Below are 23,948 nucleotides of genomic sequence, written 5' to 3'. Positions count from 1 at the left end.
TTTGTTTGTTTGCTTGCTTAAAGCTTTCGTGGGACTAGAGAGATGGCTCTGTGCTTGAAGCATATAGTGGTCTACAGAGGACCCAAGTTCAATTGCCAGGACCTTTGTTGGGAGATCTGACACGTCAGGCTTCTGTAGGAACCAGTGCACACATGTGCATCATTAAAAACAAAAATAAATTCTTTAAAAAATTCTTAATTATAAAAAACCTTTGACATATTTATATATAGTGAAGAAAAACTGTGCTATCGCAAACCTTTTATAGTTACAGAAAATATACACAGTACAATCCAATTTATTTAAAAATGTGTATGCTATGTGTCATAAATTTGTAAGGGCCAACCAGACTTAAATAATGATCGTATTACCTGTAAGCTCGGAGTAACTTTTCCTCTGTACTTTAAACATTTCCAAATCGCTCTTATTTTAGACAGTGAGCACTTATTACCTCTAAAATAGTAAAAATAATATACTCCTCTTTAAAAATACTAAAAAGTAGACCTCAAATGAATCACCTAATATTCAACTGAAATTTACACAGTGTTGGATAATGTGCAGACAAACCACCCATGATTAACTTGGTGACTCCTCTTCAGTGACAGCTGTTGGTCTAAAGCTGTTCTCGACTGTTGGTCCTAATCCAGATATGGTCTCGATGTAAATCTTAATTTCATTTCTCTTCTATGGCCAAGGAAATAACTAAATCAGCTGCTAGTTTTGTTCAGTGTAACATGGGGAAGGTGTTCCTAAGATGTGCCCTTTTTGCTGAGACTCTGGTATTTCTTGTTTAATTTTTAAATTATTGTATCTGGAGGGATAACTTAAATTTCCAGGGAATTGTAGAAATTGCTGTTAAATTAATAGTTAATTTAATTGCACTGGTAAATGATTCAAAATGTGTTATGTTAAAACAAAACATTTTCTTCTAAATGAGCAGGAAACACTGATGAGGAAGACAGTGCTTCAGAGTCCGAGCTCTGGAAGGGTCCCCTGCCAGAGACAGATGGAAAGTCACAGTAAGTGCTAGATTCGTAGATGCTCCCTTCTGCGTCAGCTTAGGGGCTGTGGATACAGCTGTTCTTGGTATCAGCTAATGAAAATATTTAATGCCATGAAAATTTAGTGCCAAAGACTCCCTTCCCTGGCAAGGTGAAAGTCTATTACCAGCCATTGTTCTTGGCCCTAGAGAGCCAGTGGGCCCAGCATCAGTTCACTGGAACAGACAGCCCTCTGTTCCTGCTTGGACTCCCTCTGAGGCGGCTGCTCACTTGCATCTAGGACAGCCTGTCCCATGATGTTACATTCTCAGGACCCATGCTGAGGAGCCCCATGAAGGGTTTACACAGCTGTGGAAATCCTTGCCAGCACTCACCCCAGCCTCCCAACAACAGATAACTTGGAGCACTTGCTCTCTGCCGCCACTGACTTCAGAGCCTGGGCTGCTTGGCTGCTTGAGGCTGGCTGCAAACACTGCCCTTATTTAGCGCTTGACGCTCCTCACGGTAGTGACAGGTTCTACTCAGAGTTCTCTTCTTTCTCTTAGACATAACCCTTACGAGCTACAAGTACATATTTATTATTCTCAAATGTCCTCACATCCCTGAGAGTAAGACTTGTATTTTTTTTTAAAGATTTATTTATTTATTAAGCATACAATGTACTACTGGCAAGGAAGGCACCAGGTCTCATTACAGATGGTCATGAGCCACCATGTGGTTGCTGGGAATTGAACTTGGGACCTCTGGAAGAGCAGCCAGTGCTCTTACCCTCTGAGCCATCTCTCCAGCCCCAAGACTTGTATATTTTTAAACATAGTTTCTGTTTCATGCATTTCTTAAGCAGATTAGAATTTGAAATTATAATTTGAAACGAGAAGATATAAAGTCAACCAAAAAAGCAAAGACAAGCAATGTTGTTTCACAAAAGTATTTCAAAGAAAACTTGCTGGCTTTTGAGAGAGGTACCAGCATGTGAGATATTCCAATTTTAACAATTTTGAGAATAGATGATTGTTTAGAAACTCAGAATTATTTGAATTATAAAAACATATTGATATATAGAATGGTCAACTCTTATACTGAAAGTATTTTATTTTTATTAGTCTCATATAAATGTATCTTAACTTTTTACGCTATTGATTTTTTATTTAGTTTTTATTATTTTGAGTATAATCCATGTTTGTACTTTTTTTAATAGGGAAGAAGAATTTGATGATTATTTTCAGGACTTGTTTCTGTGAACTGGGAGAGCGCATCATTCCTTGGTGAGGAAGTGTACCGTGAAACTCCGTGAACTTGTCCGTGCTATTGAGTCTGGACAGCCACCAGGACAGACTGTTTCAGACACTTCCTCCTTCGTTTGTGTAGCGTCTCAGTTGCTTTTCTATAAATCTGTTTTGTCCATAGCTCTCCAGTATATGATACACTGTTTTAAGTGACGTTTGAACATGAGTGATTGGCAGTAAACTGTAAATAAATTATTTCGTGTCTAATTTTAAATGGTTAGTGTCAAGAGTTTTTTCTTTTATTGGACAATTGTTCATTTGCTCTGTAACTGCTGGCCCAGCTTCTGTTAGGCATGAGGCCCTGTGCTGAGCTATTTCAGAAGTCATTTTGCAGTCCTTTCTGAACTGTCAGAAAATAGTAAATTAGTGTCGGGTATACTGATACTGCGTAAAAGTTCCTTATTTCTTAAAGGTGTTCTTCAGCTTACCACTTAAGGTGAGTAAAAAGGAATCCTGATTTCTGAGGGAAATTATCTGAAATGTCCAACACCAAAGTTATTAGTACTGGAATTCCCGTAGCTAAGCATTCTTACAATGAAGGTATTTTCATCATCCTGTGATCATCAGAAGATAGAATTCTACAAAATGAAATGCTGGGAAGACTATACATTGTTTTCCCATAGAACAATATATTTTGAAATACAGTTGATGATACTAAGTCCAAGTATGAATTCAGATAATTATATAAAAATCACAGCAATCTGTTGTATGTTGGGTGTGGTTCTCAGGGGTCCATGGGAAGGAGACACAGGCACTCTGAGAATGGTGTCTAGCCTTTCCAGCTGGAGGGGATCAGCCTCTGGCAGACTGACTCTCTATAGCTTAGCAAAGAGCTTTTTTTTTTATCATTAATCCAATTTATACCTTTAGCAAGTTAATTTCCATATCCCAAAACCTTTTTTTTTTTTTTTTGTTTTTTTCGAGACAGGTTTCTCTGTAGCTTTGGTGCCTGTCCTGGAACTAGCTCTTGTAGACCAGGCTGGCCTCGAACTCCCAGAGATCTGCCTGCCTCTGCCTCCCGAGTGCTGGGATTAAAGGCATGCCCCACCACCGCCCGGCTCCAAAACCTCTTATCTAAGCTCCCCAAAGAGTCAATGCGAAATGCAAATTCCCAGCTAAGGGGTATCTATCTCGGTTGGCCAGGTTCTCCCCCAGCCAAGTTTTGCATGGGCTTTGCACCTTTAAAAAACCACCAGACAAGATTCACATATTTCAAAAGGAAAGTACTGGAGACAAAAAGGTAGCAGTCACAAAAGACAGCTTAAAACTAGGAGCTAACACCAAAAATCAAACCAGCTGCAACTCTGCTGGAGCTCCCTACAGTGATCTAGCACAGCGGCTGATTATGGGAGTCATATGTGAAGGCGGCTGCAAAGTCTGAGGTGATGTTTGACATCGACTCTATAGGCTACAGTGAGGTTCTTTTGAATATTTTTTCTTGAAATATTGGCCAGCTGCTTCATGCTCTGGTTCCTTACGTTGCCATTTTTTTAATACTTGAGGCTCAGGCCATAGTTCCTGGCACTTGCTGTTCTCCCCGAGGACCTCAGCTGGGATCCCAGAACCTGTGCCAGGGAGCTCACAGCTGCCTGTAACTCAAGTTTGTGTGGATCTGAAGCCAGCCTTCACCAGCAGAGACACACATGTTACATAGACCCACTCAGACACATACATATAAATAAATCTTAATATACCTTCAGACTCATTTCAAGAAAGCATATTTTTTAATTTAAAAGAAACTGGCATAAAATTCATTGTTTTTGCCATATTTTGTTCTTTGATTGAACTTTATTTAGCTCATGGGGTTTCCAGGTCAACAGTAGGTATTCTGTGGATAGTCACAGGGCAGTGTTCCTGGAGATGTTGCTGTTCTGTTACTGCAGGGCTACAGTGAGGTTCCTTTGAATATTTTTTCATGGAAACTAAGACGATACTTGAAATATCGACCAGCTGGATCATATTACAACATTAAGCACGTTTTGGACTTTTTGTCTTCGGTGCTACCTCCTAAATCTGTGGCAGCTAGTGAAAGACCAGAAAAAACATCAGCAGTCAGTGTGATAAATATTTTTATTCCAAGATTCTCATGATATCTGTGTCAGATTTATAATTAATAATACTAGCTTATAACTACTTCAAGATAACACTAGCTTATAGCAACTCCAAGGGTTTGACTGTTTACAGCCAATTTTTTATTCACATTTGGCTCACTTAAAAATAAAATTCAAGGAGCTAGCAAGATGGTTCAGTTTAGAGCACGTGTTGCTATTGCAGAGGACTCAGGTTTGATTCTCAGTACCCACATGGTGGCTCACTCACAACCATCGGTAGGGACCCATTCCAAGGGATCCAAACCTGATCTCTGTATGTCAGGCGCATGCACATACAGGCAAAATACTCGTACACATAAATTGGGGGGAAAATTGAAAAATGAACAGGGTGTGGAGATACATGCCTTTAATTCCAGCACTTGGGAGCCAAAGGCAGTGTGTGACTCAAAATATATATATATATATATATATATATATATATATAGGTACCCAGGTGCCGGGTGCATTGGTACACACCTGTAATCCCAACACTCGGGAGACAGAGACAGGCTGATCTCTGTGAGCTGCATAGGCTCTCTCAAAAAAACAAAATAAAATGAAACTTGATAAGCAGTTACCGTTTCTGTTTCAGTGAAACTAAACAAGTTAGACTCTGAGCTGGAGGAGCAAACACTGAAACCCAGGAGCACAATCAATGGTCTTAATTCTCAATGAACTCTCCAAGAAATAGACAGAAATTAGAAATAAATATATGTAAATGACGAAGAGAAGACCCGTGTCCACTCTGGGAGGAATCGGAAGGGATTGGAGTCACAACGACCAAAATGCGTTGTGCATCTACATGAAATTCTCAAAGAATTGACAGAAATATTGTATTAAAGAATGCTGACAATAAATATAGGAGCCACTTGGAAAAGGGGACAGTATCTTTCTCATCAAATTTCTTAGTCCTGGGATTTCTCTTGGGCTCACATTCTAATGGAAGAGACAAAGTAACTTCGCAAGTTTAACAAACACTTAGTCAAGATCTCTGCTGCCTGCTGCCTTCCTGGAGTGCGGCTCAGACCGTCCTGTGCAGCCCCTGCGGACTGTGTAATGTGGCTCACTGCAGGCTATGTTCTCTAGGTCAGCTGCTACACTGCCAGCTTCATCTGGTACTCGGGCTTCTGCCCTCTCTTGACTATACACAAACGTGTTTTTAAATGGTTCTGCTACCCCAAGCTTATTCCCACTTGAGTAGTTATTTTGGCTGTGAGCCTCGCCTTTGCCGGCTGAGCAATCCCTCTAGGCCATTCAGAAGGTATTTTACATGCCCTATTTTGTTTTCTTCTGCCCCACCTCTGCTCCTTTGTGTGGGTTGGGGCTTAGGGTCTTGGGACCTCAGCACAGACAATCCCTTTCGAGGAAGCCTTCCTCTGCTCTTAGTACACACCCCATGCTTTCTCCAAGGCTCACTGTCAGATTATGCCTTGGTTGTTTAATACCCAGTTCTCCCTAGAGGTAAGAGCTTGGAGATAACTTCTTACACTTACCTGCCTGGATCGGCAAAGCAGGGATCCTGCTAGCACGTATGGTCTGTATTTGTGTCATGTGACACCCACTCAGCTGCCCACACACTCACACACGCAGACTCAGGCTCCGGCTAACCTTTCTCATCCATGGCTCCTTCTTCCTGCTTTCCTGCCTCCTCTTCGGCCACCCTCACCTTGGCCTCGTACTCCTCTGCAAGAGATTTCCATTCCACCCTGTTCTTCTGAAGGCCCGTCAGCATGGGGGTGATCTCCGTGTGGAAGCGGGAGAACTCCTGCGGAGAATTTGAGGTGGAAAACTAGTGCGTCCTACAGTTGACTTTCAGTAGCGGTCATCTATGGAGGAGAAGCTGGGAGGTGGGCGGTGTCTGGAGCTACTGGGATGAGCCTGGGTGCTTCTGAAGCGTGGGGAAGGCGGGTGCTCTTTGATGTCAAGGGGTTTTGTGCGTGGCTCTTGTGCCTTTTATTCCACTCTGAATAAATCAAATTCAGTGCTCAAAATACTACGGAGGAAATGGCCTAATGGTTTTCTTCATTCTTAACTTTTTTTTTTTACTTTTGTTTGTTTTTTAGGCAAGGTCTTGCTGTATAGCCCAAGTTGGCCTGAAACTTACCAAGATGACTTTGAACTCTGATCCCCCTGCCTCCTTAGTGCTGGGATTACAGGTATGCACCTCCACACCTGGCTCACTCTAGTTATAGTTTGAAAGAAAAATTATCATTGAAATGACTATACAGTTCATTCAAATAATTTGTTTACATACCTTATATACAAAAGTACAAACAAAATCAATAAATCCCACTTGAAGTTTGGGGAGCTCATCTCTTTTGGTTCTGTCCATCATGGGCTAGAAAGAGAAGAAACCCCTTTAAGATGGCTTCCTGCGATTTACGGGTGGTTTTGAACCAGTAACATGGAATGGCAAGGTCTTTACAATCGGTTGCTGCTGAAGCACTGTCCTTTCCAAGTCGCCTTGTTCCCAAAATTCATTTGCAACCAGAAGTGCTACCTGCAAAGAACAGAGGCATAGTGTGTGGTACCCATGATTAGCAGAGAGCTTTCGTCACGTTAGCATGAGTGACATCCGAGGGTAGCATTTCCAGTCATTGCTTGAGGCGTCATCAAGAAGGCTGCCCTGAAGTTATAAAAGAGTTGCCACTTCCAGGTTATTTTGAAATAGGAAGGGTTTTCTTCCTACTGGGGGGTTCATGATGGGTCTTATTATGTAGCCCAGGCTATCACTGAATCCTGTATCCTCCTGCCTCAGTCTCTTCATAAGCAATCGGGTGACAGGTCTGAATGACCATGTCTGGTGAATTCCATATAAACATTTTATAGCCAATAATAAGGAATTCTGTCCCCCACTTTCACACCCCCCCTCCATTTTCTTTTCAAAGCCATCTGTGTTTCCAATGACCTGCTGACCCGTTGCTGTTTGTAAAAATCAGAATAGGACTCCGGGGTTGCCAGAGATCACTGTGTGGCTTTTCATGGGATCTAGGCAGGGCCTGATGTGTGTCAAGAAAAGAAATGCCTTGGAACTTGCCTGACTCTGCACTTCCCAGGATTTGATGATGGCAGACAGGTGTGTGACAGGAAATGCTGTGGGGTTTGCCTAACTGCACCTCCCAAGGCTTAATGATAGCAGACAGATCACAGGCGTGTGACAGGGTCACAGGTGTGTGACAGACCAGCAAGGCTATGGGACTTGCCTGACTCTGTACCTCCCAGGGCTTGGTGATGGCAGACAGGTCGCAGGCAGTCATCATCATGGCCCTTATGAAGAAAAGAAAAATTATTAAACTAGAAAAAATACAAAACGTGCTGTTTTGCTAAAAAAAAAAAAAGGAATTAATATTCTGACTGCTCACATAATGACCTCCTTTTTGGTTGGGTCGGCGGTTACGTATTTGATGGCTTCTTCTTCGCTTTGCATCTGCTCACAGGCGTCAACAATCTTCTGAAACATGGTTCTCTTCCTGGAAAAGATGCAGCTGTGCATCAACTTTTGCACAGAAAAGGATCTTTAGGGTGTGCTTTTCACAGTCTGTATTCCACTCTGCCTTAGGCTGTCTGCCTAGCAGGGGCCGAGAGCCAGGATAGAGGGCAGGCAGATCTGACTATCTCCGCATGGAGAGGGCTGGAGGCAGAAAAAGCACAAACCACAGAGTGGGGAGAACCCATGAAAGTTGGAATACTGTAAAACCAAAAGTTCAAACGAGGAAAAAGCACAACAGAAACACAAAGGCCAGGAGCTGTACCATCATAACACACTGCCCAACAAAAACACAGAAGCCAAACTACATGGATGATTGGTCTCATACATGGGAAATACAGACCTAAACAGGAGGGTATCTTCTTATACTCAATAAGTTAGCAAACCAAAATCCAATGTGTCCAGATCAAGAGTACTTCAGATATGGGATCAGAGGGGCCTGACGTGCTGCGGATAGGATGTAAGTGGTGGAGCCCAACGCTGCAAGGCGGCATGCGCACAAAACACATATGCACCCCACCATACTCCCACTGTTATGTATAGAAACCCACATATATGCACAGTGATCTGCAATGTAGCCTTGTGGACGATATTGGAGATAATACACAATCTGAACTTATTATGTGTAGGAGTGTAAGGGTGTTATTGTCTATCCAGCGGTTAAATGTGGTACAATTGAAGCAAGTGAACTGACTCTCTGTGTATTACCAATGGCAAATCTTTTCTTTCAATTTACTATCTATCTATCTATCTATCTATCTATCTATCATCTATCTATCATCTATCTATATCTATCTATCTATCTATCATCTAGCTAGCTATCATCTGTCTATCTATCTACCTATCTTCTATCTATCTATCTATCTATCTATCTATCTATCTATCTATCTTCTATCTGTCTATCTATTATCTATCTATCTATCATCTATCTGTCTATCTATCTGTCATCTATCTATCTATCTATCTATCTATCTATCTATCATCTATCTATCTATCAATCATCTATCTATCATCTATCTATCAATCATCTATCTGTCTATCTATCTATTATCTATCTATCTATCATCTATCATCTATCTATGTATCTATCTATCATCTATCTATCATCTATCTATCTATCATCTATCTGTCTATCTACCTATATCTATCTATCATCTATCTATCTATCTATCTATCTATCTATCTATCTATCTATCTATCTATCTATCTATCTATCTCTGTATGTGTACTTGTTTGTGTGAGGGAGGGGAGTGCCCATCTATCTCTGTGTAAAAGCCAGAGGTCCTTTCCAGCTGTCCTCACTAACAGTCCCTCCTTATGCTGGGGTTCCAGTTGGCCACTGTCACTCTCAGCTTTTTGGACTGGTGCTGAGGAATCCAGACTCGGATCTCCAAACTTAAACAGCATTTGCTTTACCTATTACCCCGCTTGCTGGCCCTTTCACTAATTTTAAATTGCGTGTTTTGTTTCCTCAGGGTCTTGTCTTGAATCTGACGTGTTAGTGAATGCCATATCATCCACATGAAGTGCTTCAACATGAATACTTTTAATCAATCCAGAAGTGTCATGTCACCAAAGGCAAATCTTTAAAACAAAATGCTGTGTGGGAAAAGCGAGCTGCAGAAAGATATTTACAGACAGTATGGTGTCATAGATGGGGGAAAGATTCAAGATGCACCCAGCAGTGCCACATAGGAGCATGAGTGGAAAGAAGGGAGCATTTCAGTAGCAAATGGCTCTCTCTGGAAAGTAAGAGGATTTTCCATGATAGATCGGTGACGGGAGTGCCCCAGCTGCAACACTGCTTCTGCCCTTAAAAACTTAATTCTGAGCCAGGTGGTGGCAGTGCAAGCCACTAATCCCAGCACTTAGGAGCCAGAGGCAGGTGGATCTCAATGAGTTCGAGGCCAGCCTGGTCTGCAGAGTGAGTTCCAGGATAGCCAGGGCTGCACAGAGAAACCCTGCCTCAAAAACAAACAAACAAAAAACAAAACAAAACCCCTCAATTCTGAAGCACTTATGACATGATGGTTTCTCACTGGTGGGGTGTGAGCTCTGGGTGTCTGGATACCATGATGTTATCCTGGGCATTTGTAATCATAGCCGGGCTGTTTAATAGAGTTTTAAGGAGGATGATCAGGGCAAATTTTGACAGTGCCAAAGTCACCAAATATTTGGATCCTATAAATAGCCCACCTCTTTCTAATTAACGTTCACCATGAAACTTCATTTCACTTAGGAGAGAATGTGCACATGCTTGGCATATCCAGTCTCCTTCGTCCTCTGCTGTGTAAAACCTCAGGTTCTGTGAGTTTACTTTGTGTGTTAGAATCATCAAGATTGTTCAATCCAAAACTCCCACAGGATTAAATTTCTGAGCCTGAAATAGCACATACCAGATTCTGGGCAAGCATTCTACCTCTGAACAAAGCCAGTTACAAACTAGCCCCTGGACCATGGTGAATCACCAGGACACATCGCCATGGCATGCAGTTTCATGACCTTCTTCAGGCCGGGCACCACTGTCCCCTCTGTGCCGTCTCAGATCACAAGCTATTTAACAGGGCAGGCTTGTGCTTTCAAAGTTTATCTCCAAATAGAGTAAGTTCACTCTCAGTCAACTATCTTGAGGATAACTGCCATTCCAAAAAGAAAGGAGATTTCTGAGCCTGCTTTTAAAAAAAACATATGCATATGCGTGGATGCCTACAGTAGAGCCCAGGTGGAACATTATACCTCTGAAGCCAGCGTCAGAGGCCATTGTGAGTGTGGGTCCCGGGAATCCAACTCCAGTCCTCTGCAAGAATATCAAACGCTCACAAGGAATGAGCCATCTCTTCTAACTTCAGTGCGGGTCATGGAAGGCTGAACCACACGGGGCTCAGGAGCATTCTGATCCCCATCCTTATACTTACTTGAAATACAACGCCAGGTCAGTTGCTATGATTGCAACCTCAAACAAATGGATCACTGTTTCAAACTGCCGCTTGTTTAGATTCTGGAAGATGTTTAAACTCTGCAAGGTGAACAGTTCACAAGAAAGGATGAATTCATCAATTCACAATAGAACACAAGCACCAATTGACCTTTGATTCAACAAACAAACAAAAGAAGCCATACTTAGGGAGCTGATATAGCCTGTCGTTCAGCATTTTTTGGTGTCTGGGTTTTTTTTTAATGATTTATTTATTTTTATTTTATGTGCATTGGTGTTTTACCTGTGTGTATATCTGTGTGATGGTGTCAGATGTCCTGGAGCTGGAGTTACAAACAGTTGTGAGCCACCATGTGGATGCTGGGAATTGGACTCAGGACCTCTGGATAAACAGCCAATGCTCTTAACCGCTGAGCCGTGTCTTCAACCCCTGCTGTCTGTTTTTGTTTATCTCACAGTCTAAGTGCTCATCTCTACTCTACGTTGAGTAGGTCATTTAAACTCTAAAAATAGGTTCAGCTCCTCTGTATCTACATTTTTAGAATAAATCACTTGTCCTCTTTCAGGACCATGTGAAAATACAACAATAAAATCGAAACTTTTTTTTTTTTGTTGAAAAGGAGGATGCCCAGTTGTCAGCCATGTGGCACTGCTGACCATCCGACTCTAGAGTAACCATGAGACCCCTGTCTCTCAGAAACTGCCGGCTGTGTTAATATCCACATGTATGGGGGGATATAATGACCCTCCCTTGCGTTATCCTTAAAATGGTCTGCAGTATCTTATAAAGAATTAGTAAAACTTTTCTTCAGAGTCTTTCATTAATAATCTTTGTGTTTGAATCGGTTTCATGTCTTTGTTTTCTAGATAACCAGAGTAGGCGGTGGGAGTGGCTACTGAAAGTCATGCTTTTCTGGTTGACCATTTCAGCCCTGCAGGACAGAGGACAGATGGACAAGGTTTTGCCACATGAAGGCGATAGTGACGAAACACAGGACCATTCCCCTGGAGAGAGAATAACGGTAGGCTGTAGGCCGTGTGGAGACAGGAGGAATTCTAGGTAGAGCAGAATGTTGAGGAGCTTGTGTCTCTACCGGCTTCTCAGTGCTTCATGAATGTTCTTAATCTCTGGCAAACCGTAACGCAGAGATGTTAAGCAACTTGCTTTGGGTTAAACCGCCAAATAGGGCAGGTGTGATATCTGAACCCATGTGGCCCGTCCACACAGTGAGGGTTCTCAGTTTTTACCCCATCCTGTCTTTCAGCAAGAAGCCAGGACCAGGTCCCAGCTTCACCACGGATAGCGGTGTACACTGGACACAGCCCTAACATCCGCCCTCGTTTTCTCAGTTGGGATCAACTTGTCTTTTCAGCTGCCTAACTCATGGTCTGTGCTCAATAAAGACCGTGCAAGGTCAACTCCAGTGAAGCAAACCTGGGGAATCACTCAGAAATTAAGATTTCTACATGTTAACTCACTATTATATCTCTATTGATCTTATTTATCATATAGAGCTTGAGATCAGCTCCAGTTTAAAATGAAACTAAACAAGGTGTTCAACCCCAAACCAAATCTGGCTGTCAGCCATTCCAGACGACCTTTGTTCTAGACATGACAAGCTTTCATGGAGGCCATCTTTTTACATCATCTGGAACGAGAACTGGCATTTCTCAAGGCAAACACAACTGGAGGACAGGAATCTATTTTGTTGTTTTGTTAAAACATTGAGTTCATTGTTCCAACTACAGTCAGTGTTTTTAGATGGACAGTCAAGCAATAGCCAGCAAAGTCCCAGATTATAGGAAAAAAATGTCTGGATTAAAATCATATTTCTACTTGAGACTATTCACAATGACTTCACTAGGCATCTCAGTTCAGATCCTGCATGGGTTTTCTCTGTATATATATTTTTTTAAGGCATGGCTTCAAGTAGCCCAGGCTGTGTGGCCAAGAAAAACCTTAAATTCTCACCCTTCTGCCTCTCCCTCCTAAGTGTCCGGGTCATAGGCATTCCACCACACACCACACCACCATGCTATAGCAGCGAAGCTCGTCCTGTGGTAGAAGGGTGAACACTGCTCTTTTTGTTTATACTTTTCCCTCATATTTCATCTATTCTTGAACTTTTATAATCGAGATAGGGTGTTGTTTCTAATTCCTAGGTTATTAATTCTTAAAATATATAAGCACGTAATACTTCATCTGTCTATCCCTGCACATTGTTCTGAAGACATTATATAGAGAGAGGCAGGTGTGCCCAGACAAGCCAGGAGGCCTAGTCTCTAGCCCACTTCTAGCCAGGCCAGCCCCTAATTGCTTAGCTGGTGTGTGTGTGTGTGTGTGTGTGTGTGTGTGTGTGTGTGTGCGCGTGCGCGCGTGCGTGTATGTATTCTTACAAATTTAGCTAACAATATCTCCACCTAGTCACTTGGGTCACAAGCTGCTTTCTCTCTAGTTTGGAATACAGGCAGCCCTATCTATGAAAGATAAGGACATTTCAGTTCAATGTACTACAGTCTGAAAAGCAAAATGTCTGAGTGATGACCACAAGAGACAAGTTTGCTGAACAAATTCCAAGGATTCCTCCTGTTAAAAATATGAAAACTTTTAATGGGCTGATTTTCCTTACAGAATAATAAAAAGACCCACACTGTTTTCTAAAATATAAAAGACAGATATTATGAGCTAAAGCGTCAATTTTTTGTGATCAATTTAACTGCTCCTAAATGAACTGTGTGATTGTGTTGTCTAGCAACGATGTTGACAGAGGCTTACGCAGCTGCAATCAGAGACCGAACGGCACTGCAGACAGTTCTTGAAGAGACAGTATACATTACTGAGAGGCAGTATTCCTTTTCAGAAAGAATAACAATCGTTTGCACAGCCATCAAAGTCAGGCTTTCTAGTTTGCATCTCTGACGCCGGCAAACACCTTAACCTGAAGCAATATGGAGAGGAAGCGGTTTGATTTAGCTTGCAGATTACAGCCCATCATTGGGGAAAGCCACAGCAAGAACCTGAGGCCTGAGCTGAAGGCCAACTCTGATGAAGGAACACTTCTTACTGGCTTCTTCCTCGTGCTCACGCTCAGCAAACTTTCTTGTACAACCTAGAACCTCCTGCCCCATGAGTAAGAAAAATAGTGTCTGCATAGCTGTTAGTCCCCTTTACATTTTTAAATAGATGGTCAGGGTGCCCAGAGCCCTTTTGAATCCTTTACCAATGATCCCAGAGATTCTGTGACTTTTGTGCCTCTTTTCTTCTAGGTCTTAACTACTTGCAGCTTGGTATTTCAAAACCTGGATGCGGTATAGCAACTTCTGCCATTGCACTGAGGCAGGGGCATGTAGACTATACTTGGACAGGGGGACACAGCGCCAGTGTTTTCACTGAAGACCGATGTTTCCCCAGGGCACTTGAGATAGTCTTAGATCCGGAACCTGTAAGCTTCCCAAGAGAAAAACTCTCATACCTCATCCTGCAGGAGAGTCTTGCTGTATTCCAGGTGATGTCGCTCTAAAATGGAAGTCCCGTGAAGCCTTGCAAGTGGAGATGTGGACCTGGGATGAAAAGGATACGGCAAAGATCTTCCGTTTAGAGATCACACAGAAATCCACCCACACAGCACCTTCGCTCTTCTAGAGTTCCCGTTCAAGTCTCATCTCTTTCCCTACTCAATGTCTATGAAAATAAACAAATACAAACTATTGGAACAGATTATTTTAATGTAGAAGGTAGGAAAGTTACTTGCCAGGCATGGTGGTGCACACCTTTAATCCTGCCGCTTGGGAAGCAGGCAGGTGGCGCTCTGTGAGTGCAAGGCCAGCCTGGTCCACATGAGGAATTCAGGACAGCCAGAGCTACATGCATACTGAGACCCTGTCTCCAAACAGTGAAAAATAAAGGGGGCGGGGAGCAATGTCTAAGTGGTTGAATTATTTGAATCATTTAGACTACTAAGTTTGATCTATAGGTAAAATCGTTAGGTTCTCTGGATATGTGGTGCCGTCCTATGACTTATGTAACATCCAGCAACTGTGGAAGCTCATGAATTCTCTGTATAGAAAGTGTCCATTAAGAGCTTCCAAGCTGAAGGCTGGCGAGATGGCTCAGTGGTTAAGAGCACTGGCTGCTCTTCCAAAAGCCCTGAGTTCAATTCCCAGCAACCACATGGTGGCTCACAGCCATCTGTCATGAGATCTGGCGCCCTCTTCTGTCATGCAGGCATACATGGAGGCAGAATGTTGTATACATAATAAATAAATAAAATCTTTAAAAAAAAAAAAAAGAGTTTCCAAGCTGAGCCTGGGGATCACAAACCTGTAACCAAAAAGTTGAGGAAGGGAGGATTACAAGACTAAGACCAGCTTGGGCTACATAGCAAGATCAAAAACCATAAACTAATTAAATTCATTAATTAATAATCCCAGGAAACAATTGCAAGTCAGTATAAAGTGCCATTTCTTTCCTCCCCGAGGTAATAGCATACATTTGAAATTAAGATCCTCCCTTCGTTAAGAACTACAAGACCGTCTCTGCGAGTGAAGACCCCACTCCCTTGATAACATTATTCTTCAACGCCACCTGCACTGGGAGGGGAAGACACAGTGAAAACAGAAAGGCAAAAGGCAGTTGAGCAATGCTGGCCACGCCTTTAATGCCAGCACTCTGGTGACAGAAGCAGGTGGATCTCTGCGAGTTCAAAGCTAGCCTCGTCTACAAGAGCCAGAGTTGTTACACAGAGAAAGCCTGTCTCAAAAACAAACAAAAAAAAAAAAGGAAGAAAAGTGACAAGAGCTCGAGACCAAAATTCTGCAGGTTATGGGAAGATTTTCCAGGGAAAGACAAACAAATCTTTTGAAGGAAAATATCGGAAAGCTGGGTGGCAGCCCTGGAACATTTTCCTTTCATACCACAAAGAGCAGGCCTTTGTGAGGAGGAGGCATGGCCAAGTCACCGTGGGCGCAGTAGCCAATATTATAATTGATCACTTAAAACAAATATTTTAGTTCTACAGGATATCAGCACCAGAGATTTTTTTTTAAGTTCAGTTTCAATTAGAAGAGAGCGAAATGTTTAATTCCTTTAAGATACTGCAGAAAACTCAGCCCTAAATGGGACACATAGCCAGCACCGCCTCCTCCCCCCGGCTCAGGGATCACTGTGCAATAGAGAGCAGATGTCTAAACGGGGGGGGGGGGGGGGGGGGGGGCGAGAGAGCCTACGAGCCAGAGGCAGTGGATGACCCTGAGGAACTCATGTCTTCTGCACACAGCAGGGCAGCTCCTCCCGTGAACTCACAGTGGGGGCAACACTGTGCACAAGACCTTGGCCAACACGAGCCAGATCAGATCCCAGGATGGAGTGGGAGATGAACACAAATTCCTGCTCCTAACCGTAGAGCTAAGGGCTATATTAGCTTCTGGGAAAAGGAAGGGTCGGTTTCCTCTAAGTGTGCAGCCCCTGATAAACAGCTCAGGCCCCAGAGGAAGACCACACAGCGAAGAGCATTTGGGCAGCACAAACGGGTTTTGGTGGGCAAGAAGATACAAAGTGGAAGCGGAGGGGAAGGGGGTGAATCTGGGAAGAGTCAGAACAAAAAGGGACAAATGTGACTAAAACATGTACAAAAACTCAAAGAACTAAAACAAATTATTAAAAATTTAAATTAGTCAAATTTGTTATTGGGAAACTAAATATTTGCTCACTCTTGAAGTCACACTTCACATATTATTACTATTACAGAGTTAAGGAATATTTCACTACACAGAGGGATAACCAAACATGTTATCTAAACCACATGAAGTTTACAATTTCAGATATTAGGACACACTGATACCCTGGGCCTCCTTATACCAATATCCCGAGGACGCAGCTCACATAGAAGTGACTGCCAAAAAATACTTATGATGTATTTAGGGATCAGGAAGCATTGGATACATCCAGATGGAGAGGGATGCCAAGGAATAATGTGCCTAGACTCTTCACAAACAGTATCCTGAGAAACACAACAAGAGGAAGAGACTACCCTGCGTTAAAGGAGAATAAAGATAACCAACAATGATCTGCAACAGATGATGCTTATCTCTCCAATCAATTGGGGGTGCTGTGGAGGACAGTATTGAGGTGACTAGAAAAATGATTAATTTTAATTTAATTAATTAACAATTAGCTTGCATCAAACAATATCACAGCACAGCTGTAGAATTTCCTTGGGGTGGGGGTGGGGCCACTGTGCTGTGTCTCCGCGTACAGCCCTCTTATGCTTGGGAAGCACGTGCTGAAATAATTAGGAACAAAATGCCTGGGTGACTGCAGGTGACTCACAGATACTTCAGTAACAAAGAGAATTGATCTATGTGTATACATATTCACACACATGTATTATAGGAGAAAACTAACGTGACATGGCCGTCTCCTAGAATGGCGATTTTCAGAAAAGTTATTGAAGATGTTGAAGCTATCTTAAGGAGAAAGAAGAAACATAAAAATCCGTACTGGTTTTCCATTTTTAGAACGTCTGACCACAGTGAGCTTGAACTGACAAAAACATACAGTTCATATTGATGTTGTCTATCCATGTAGGCAAAAATGACCAGAGAGGAGTTTGAGTTCAAAGGCAATGTGTGTGGTTTGATTATTTAACCCACTGGGTTTCCTTATCTTCCTGAGAATGATCCTTGAAGATTAAAATTCCAACAGGGGTGGCAATCGGGTGAAACTGGAGTGACTTTTCAGCCCAGTTGACCAATACATAATCATCTCACAGATATTTGAGGACATGTGTGTCATTGGGAGACCATCTACAATATTCCCTGGGAAATTCTGAGATGATGGTTTGGTAACCAAAGGCTGGACACAAAGTTTTCCTCAAAATTCAAGAAGTAGAAAATGGTGTGATTTGTGCATGAGAGAACGGAGAGATTGGTTCTGTAATTGCTCAAACAGATGGTCTATAAATAATCACTGAGAGCTTCAGAGAAGATTTGGGGTGAGGAAATGATGCCAAAGCAGTGTGATCGGCCCTTCTGTGGAAACCTAGTGACAGCGGGGTGGCGATTTCAGCCAGTCACTTGGGAAGGCACCTCCCCCATGGAATCCGCCATGAATGTTGAGATATGGATTGTATTTATCCATTAATGTTGGAATATGGATTGTATTTATTTGTGAATGTTGGGATATGGATTGTATTTATTTGTGAATGTTGGGATATGGATTGTATCCACCCAGCTCTCACTGAAATAGCTGGAGCAGTACTTAGGGGTGTGGCTTTGTTGATTGTCTCACAGCTGTTTTCCTGAAGCATCTTTCCAGTCATGTGCTGGAGTCCTACCCTTAACTCGGTCCTGAAGTACAACATTACCATCACTCAGTGAGCATCGGTGGAAATATGACTACCTGATTTCCACATGACGAAACACTGGGGGGAGCATCTTAAATCATGCTCTGACACAGTGTGACATAAATAGACCTTCCTTCCTTTCTTTCTCCCTTCCTTCCTTTCTTTCTCCCTTCCTTTCTTCCTTCCTTCCTTTCTTCCTTTCTTTCCCTTCCTTCCTTTCTTCCTTCCTTTCTTTCTTTCTTTCTTTCTTTCTTTCTTTCTTTCTTTCTTTCTCTCTTCCTTCCTTTCTTCCTTTCTCCCTTCCTTCCCTGCTTCCTTTCTTTACTTATTTTTAACCTTTATTCTTCTCCCATACATTACATCCTGACCTCTGTTTTCCCTTCCTCCACTCCTCACAGTCCCTTCCCCTACTCATTCTCCCCCAGATCAACTCCTCCTCTGTTACACTTCAAAAAAAAAAAAAAGAGCAGGCCTCCCAGAGATATTTACCCAGTATTGCCTAACAAGATACAATAAGACTGAACACAAACCCTCATATCACAGCTGGATATAGCAACCCAGTAGAAGTAGGGGTCCCAAGTGCAGCAAAAGAGTCAGAGAAACCTCATTCCCCTCCACACACACACTTCCATTATTGGGAGTCCCACAAGAACACCAAGCTACAATTAAAAGTAGGTTAAAGGCCAGGTGGTGGTGCACTCAGCACTCAGGAGGCAGAGGCAGGTGAATCTCTGTGAGTTCGAGACCAGCCTGTTCCACGGAGCTAGTTCCAGGCAAACCAGAGCTACACAGAGAAACCTTGTCTCAAAAAAAAAAAAGGTAGGTTAAAGAATTAAGGGCTGGTAAGATGATTCAGTAAGTAAAGATACTTGCCACCAAGCCCAAGTTTGATACCCAAAGAACCCATAGGACACACAGAGAGAACTGGCCCCAAAATCTTGCCTTCTGACCTCCAAACATGTACTGTGGTGCTCAAGCACACACACTCACATACACACTCACACACACACACACACACACACACACACACACACACAGAAATCAATAAGTGTAATTTTAACAGTTTTGAAGAACCCTTAATTTTAAGGTAATGAAATTTCAATTTCAATAGGATTAAATATAAAGTACTTCAAGGCATGTCTGGATTACCGTGCCAAATTTTGGTATCCACAGTTTTGAAAAGATATTAGCCAGATGATGGTGGTGCACACCTTTAATCCCAGCACTCAGGGATGCAGAAGTAAGCAGATCTCTGTGAGTTCAAGGCCAGCCTAGTCTACAGATTGGGTTCCAGGACAACCAGAGATTTAGAGAAACCATGCCTCGAAAAACTAAAATAAAGAAAGAGAGAAAAGAAAGAAAGAAAAGAAAGGAAGGAAGGACATGGCATGAAAATGCTGGAGTGCAGAGAATCATTATAAACAACTATGCTGTAGGAACTTCTGCTTGAAGAGCAGGTCAAGCCCAGTGGTGTGGCACACGCCTATAATCCCAGCATGCAGGAAGCTGAGGCAGGAGGATCGTGAGTTGGAGTCAGCTTTCGCTATGTAGCAAGACCCTATTCCTCCTAGGCAAATGCCTCAAAGTTTTCAAAATCTTAGTGTGTTCAGCCTGGAAAGCAAATATTTTGGTAAGAAAGATGTTCTAATCCTCTTTAATGCATGAAGAAGGGACAATGAGTGAGAACCCATACTAATCCCTGCAGCTCCAGAGACCCAAATGAGGAGAAATAGAAATTATATAGAAGGGAGACCAATTTCAGGTCAACATTAAGAGTCCCTTCTTAGACTCATACCAGAATAGAGGGAGAGCCCGCCTTGAGCAGACGGGTCCTCCACTACAGAAAATAGTCAAGGGCAGACTGCAAAATACAGGAGATGTAGAGAGGAAGCTAAGGAAAAGCTGTCGTTCTTAATATTCTTCTGAAAACTGCTGCATTTGTCCAAGGAGACAGAAATATCAGAGAACCAAAAAATAAGAGAGCAAAGGGGGATGAAAGGGGAAAGAAATCTACAAACACACAAAGGATGGAAAAAAACCACCTGGCTGGGAAAACAAAGTGAGCGGAGAGTCCACAGGAACTCTGGAACAATCACACGGGAAAATGGGAGCTTTCGGATGTTATCAGAGGGCAGAGTCTGAGTGTGAGAGATAACGGGTCAGACATCCTGGAGACAAGGATCAGACCAAAGGTGCGGGGTCAAGCCAGGAGTCCCCTGTGTCCCAACAGCTCTGGTCACTCTGCGGGAGATCTTCCCACCACCATGGGAGTGAGAAGAGCAGTTTAGTCTTATTAGACTTTCCAGTGACTACATTTGCCAGTGGAGTGGTATCTCTGAAGGATCCTGAGCAATTCTTCCATGGAGCAGAAGTACATAAAGGGGCTTGCCGTGGGCTTTATTTATTATTTGTTGTTTGTTTGTTTGTTTTGAAGGTCGGTTGGAGAGCTCATTTAATTCCAGGAATTTAATGGAACTGTTAGAGGGTTCAACCACGCTAAGGGTGAAGAAGATGGCTTTGTCCCCAGTCTGGTGTCATGAAACTCTTCTGTCACATACATTCATTATGTCTGGAAATGGCTGGAATACACCAACAGATTAGATACCAGGCCACTGTGAGGCCCGGGATGTGGCTCCATCTGTCCTGAAAACTGAAAAGCATAGGCAGGAAGGTGCCTCAGCTAGCTCTACTGCTGACTATAACCTAGGACAAGTCTGACTTCATCTTCATCTTTGAGTCTGTTTGCTCATCCCTGAGAGAGGGGGATAATGTGAGGCAGCAGGAGGTGAAGTGAGACAAGGCCTACCACGTGCGTCCATCAGCCTCCAGCCCACGGGAGGTGTTTAGCCCACTAGGCTTAGCAGCACACAACTGCAGTCCCAGATGAGGCGGGAAAATGATAAGATTAAGGTTAGCTTTATATAGCAACATAATCTTGGTAAAAGAAAAAAAGAACAAAAGAAAGAAAATTAAGTGAAAAAGAGATGCCCAGTAAGTCTTAGTTTCTTTGGAACAGAAGAAGGGGAACTCCACTGACACCCCCTCACCCCTCTGCCAGGACCATTGCCTTAGGGAGGACGTAATGGCCAGCATGGGCTGGAGCCTCAGGCATGGTGACATTCTAGGAAAGAGCTTCAGTGGAGATGCTCCTTTCAAGATGAAGGTTGATAGCCCAGTTGTTCAAAGTGGGAGGAAACTGCTCAGATGTGCTCTTCACTCACGGAGTGCCTTTATCTGAAGTCCCTGACACACATTTCATAGGAGTGATGTCACCTGACTCCCACAACAATCTTTGACAGGTCGATGTTATAGCCATGTTCAAGTTAAGAAACCAAGTCTCAGAATCAGTGAGTTGCCTAAGGCTTTTCATCCAGGAAGTAGTTGGAGCCCACAAGCCAACACATTAAAGCCGTTCCTGGAACACTTCACTGCTTCAGGAGGATGCCGCGTCAGGTGTTAGGAGCTGAGAGCGGAGCGTGACTGGGGGTTCTATGCGCCGTACGCCAGCTAAGCTTTGCAGCTGCACACCATTATCCTAATTCCCATTGTCCAGATGAGGAAATCAAGGCTGAGAAAGCCAATGGCCTGAAATCTAAGTCTGTCCGCTACAAGTCTGCACCTGCGTCTTTACTCTTCCTTTCTCAGCACAAGGGAAGGGAAGGGGAGGGCATGGTGATGCGCTAGTAGAGCAGCTGAGAGGGGCCTGGTGGACTCAAAGGACCAGGAAATGAAGGATTACAAACCCCCAAAAGACATGCTTTTTAGTCTGAGCAGGGGAGCCATCCCTGGGTATACACTAGTGTACGCCTAAGATTAATATACTCAGATATTTGAATTCAATACTCTGATTAAAGCTGCCTGAACACAGCTGGGGAACCCCAGAAGTGGAAGCAGAAAGGAATGAGGCATGCGAGCACCATGGGCAAAGGGCAGATGCTGCCACAAGGCTACAGCTGAGGCGGGATAGAGTAGCCCTGCCTGAGACCATAAATAAAGTAGAGGAAGGGACTGAGGACAGGGGAGCTCTTTCTTCCCTCGCTGGCATCGGTCAGTGCAGGGCACACATTCACTTACTTCATTTGGTACAAATTATTGGTGCCTCTGTGGTCGATATCATGGCAGAAAGCAGCCGCGAGCATGGCAAAGGCTTCAAGGTCTGTGTAGTATTTCTTCAGTCGCCCTGTCTAGAAAGATATATGAGTACGTATTTATAGAGGTCAGCACATCTTATACCCAGCGTAGCCCAGTCTGACTGCAAATGAGGCGGGGGTGAGGGGTTTGGCACCTTGCTTCCACCAAAAATTAGTTTCGTGTTTAGTGACTCTTGTGTTATCCCAGGCAGTTTCAAAACCTAGGACGTGTCTGGATCTGCCTTTAAAATGGCAGACATATGAATTTCTGATTGATAATCTAGCCGAGTGCCCAGGGTGACCCACATCTCTGGTAGCAGCTCTGGAACGATGTGCGTCTGTGGAATCCTGTCCATGAATGTCAAATGATAAATCAGACATGACGGGCTGCAACCGTTTCTCATTCTTTCTCAGATGGGAACTGTTCAGAGTTGCAAACCCTTCCAGCGGCTTCCAACAGTGCTACCTACCATCAACAGCGTGAACATGGTCTGCCCCACATTGAATCCATGTCGCCAGTTGTGGTAGGTGACAGGGCGGTACCCTTTCCGCACGGTGTACATCCACCTCGTAAGAACCTGTTACCCAAAAGCAACAACACTGTTCAGACTTTAGAACAGAATTCTAAAGGGTAGGAGGCCCCGGGGCACGCTTATCTAAAAAAGTGTGTCTGTTCTGTTGACAGAGCTTAAGCCATGGTATTCTCAGAGTTAATGATAATTCGAAATCCTAACTTGAGCTAATCTTTGGAACCATGGAAAACATCAGTAAGGCACAGCCACAGAACCAAACTGCTTCTCAAGCAAAATGCCTCCTGACCTCTACCGGTACTTTGAATTTCTCCACCGCGTTTATCTCGAAAAACAGCCGCAGCCCGCATTTAACCAGCTCGTGCTCCGTGATGGGAAAGTCGCTGAAGCAGAACTCGTACAGGTCTGCCGCACTTGGGTCCGGCAAGTCCTCCTTCTGTTGACACAGGACAGATGGGAGCAGGTGACATTCGGCTGACGGCCTGTTCCGCCACACACCCAGTATCCAAGGTAAAGGGGCTGAGGAGATAGCTCAGAAGCTCAAGGTATTTGCACCAGGACTGATGACCTGAGTTCAGTCCCCGGAACCCACGTGACAGGGAGAGCACCGACTCCGGAAGTTAGCCTCTGACCGCCACCACGTGCGCCATGGCACGTGATTCAACCCCCCATCCCCACTCAATTAATTTATCGAGTAGTTAAAAAGAAATACAATGATAAAAGAAACCCACGTACAAGTCCCTGAACCACACTCAGCCAACAGTCCCTGGACGGAGGTCTGGGGTGGACCACAGAGCTGCTGCCTGCTCCTCCCTCTTGGTGCTTTCTCTCCCACTATGGTCCCTGCACTGAGAAGAGCTGAGGTCTGTCACCCTGGCATGCCCTCTGGGATGGCTATGCTGTGACTGGAAGCTACTAAGATAACTCTAACCGTGGTCTCTCTAGATCCCGAGGTACCTCTTGCAGGCGTCTAGTTTAGCTACGATTGTAAATGATCTCTGTGGACCGAACCATATTGAGCAATGATGGCGAAAAGCAGGAAACCAAAAGGTCAGTATTCAGAAGAAATCTTTCCTTCCAGTCTTGGAAAATGCCGAGGAAAAAGAAGCTCAACATTGACTTGCAAAGCGAGAATGTGTGCCCCAGCCA

At 43.5% G+C, this 23,948-nt stretch overlaps 2 protein-coding genes across 5 annotated transcripts in view; one reads left to right on the top strand and one right to left on the bottom strand.

Moving 5' to 3' along the window:
• LOC142850416 (protein FRA10AC1 homolog) overlaps positions 1 to 2,498 on the top strand; it is a 29,589-nt gene extending 27,091 nt beyond the window's left edge. For 2 of the 3 annotated variants that reach the window (XM_075973945.1, XM_075973944.1), the window contains 2 exons: positions 938 to 1,016; positions 2,197 to 2,385. In XM_075973945.1, coding sequence (XP_075830060.1) covers positions 938 to 1,016; positions 2,197 to 2,239 — 122 coding nt within the window. In that variant the 3' untranslated portion in view covers positions 2,240 to 2,385. Of the gene's footprint in view, positions 1 to 937; positions 1,017 to 2,196 lie in introns of all 3 variants that reach the window. The other variant, XM_075973943.1, reaches the window with a different exon arrangement.
• Positions 2,499 to 4,048: 1,550 nt separating this feature from the next.
• Pde6c (phosphodiesterase 6C) overlaps positions 4,049 to 23,948 on the bottom strand; it is a 38,914-nt gene continuing 19,014 nt past the window's right edge. The window contains exons 12-22 of one of the 2 annotated variants that reach the window (XM_075975087.1): positions 23,089 to 23,235; positions 22,740 to 22,847; positions 22,214 to 22,323; positions 14,270 to 14,357; positions 10,777 to 10,877; positions 7,737 to 7,844; positions 7,578 to 7,641; positions 6,800 to 6,874; positions 6,629 to 6,712; positions 5,983 to 6,139; positions 4,049 to 4,306 (exon numbers count right to left, since the gene is read on the bottom strand). In XM_075975087.1, coding sequence (XP_075831202.1) covers positions 4,245 to 4,306; positions 5,983 to 6,139; positions 6,629 to 6,712; positions 6,800 to 6,874; positions 7,578 to 7,641; positions 7,737 to 7,844; positions 10,777 to 10,877; positions 14,270 to 14,357; positions 22,214 to 22,323; positions 22,740 to 22,847; positions 23,089 to 23,235 — 1,104 coding nt within the window. In that variant the 3' untranslated portion in view covers positions 4,049 to 4,244. The remainder of the gene's footprint in view (positions 4,307 to 5,982; positions 6,140 to 6,628; positions 6,713 to 6,799; positions 6,875 to 7,577; positions 7,642 to 7,736; positions 7,845 to 10,776; positions 10,878 to 14,269; positions 14,358 to 22,213; positions 22,324 to 22,739; positions 22,848 to 23,088; positions 23,236 to 23,948) is intronic. The other variant, XM_075975088.1, reaches the window with a different exon arrangement.

The sequence above is a fragment of the Microtus pennsylvanicus genome, chromosome 5, assembly GCF_037038515.1.
Source record: "Microtus pennsylvanicus isolate mMicPen1 chromosome 5, mMicPen1.hap1, whole genome shotgun sequence".
NCBI classification, from domain to species: Eukaryota; Metazoa; Chordata; class Mammalia; order Rodentia; family Cricetidae; genus Microtus; species Microtus pennsylvanicus.
This window is presented reverse-complemented; position numbering and strand designations above follow the sequence as displayed.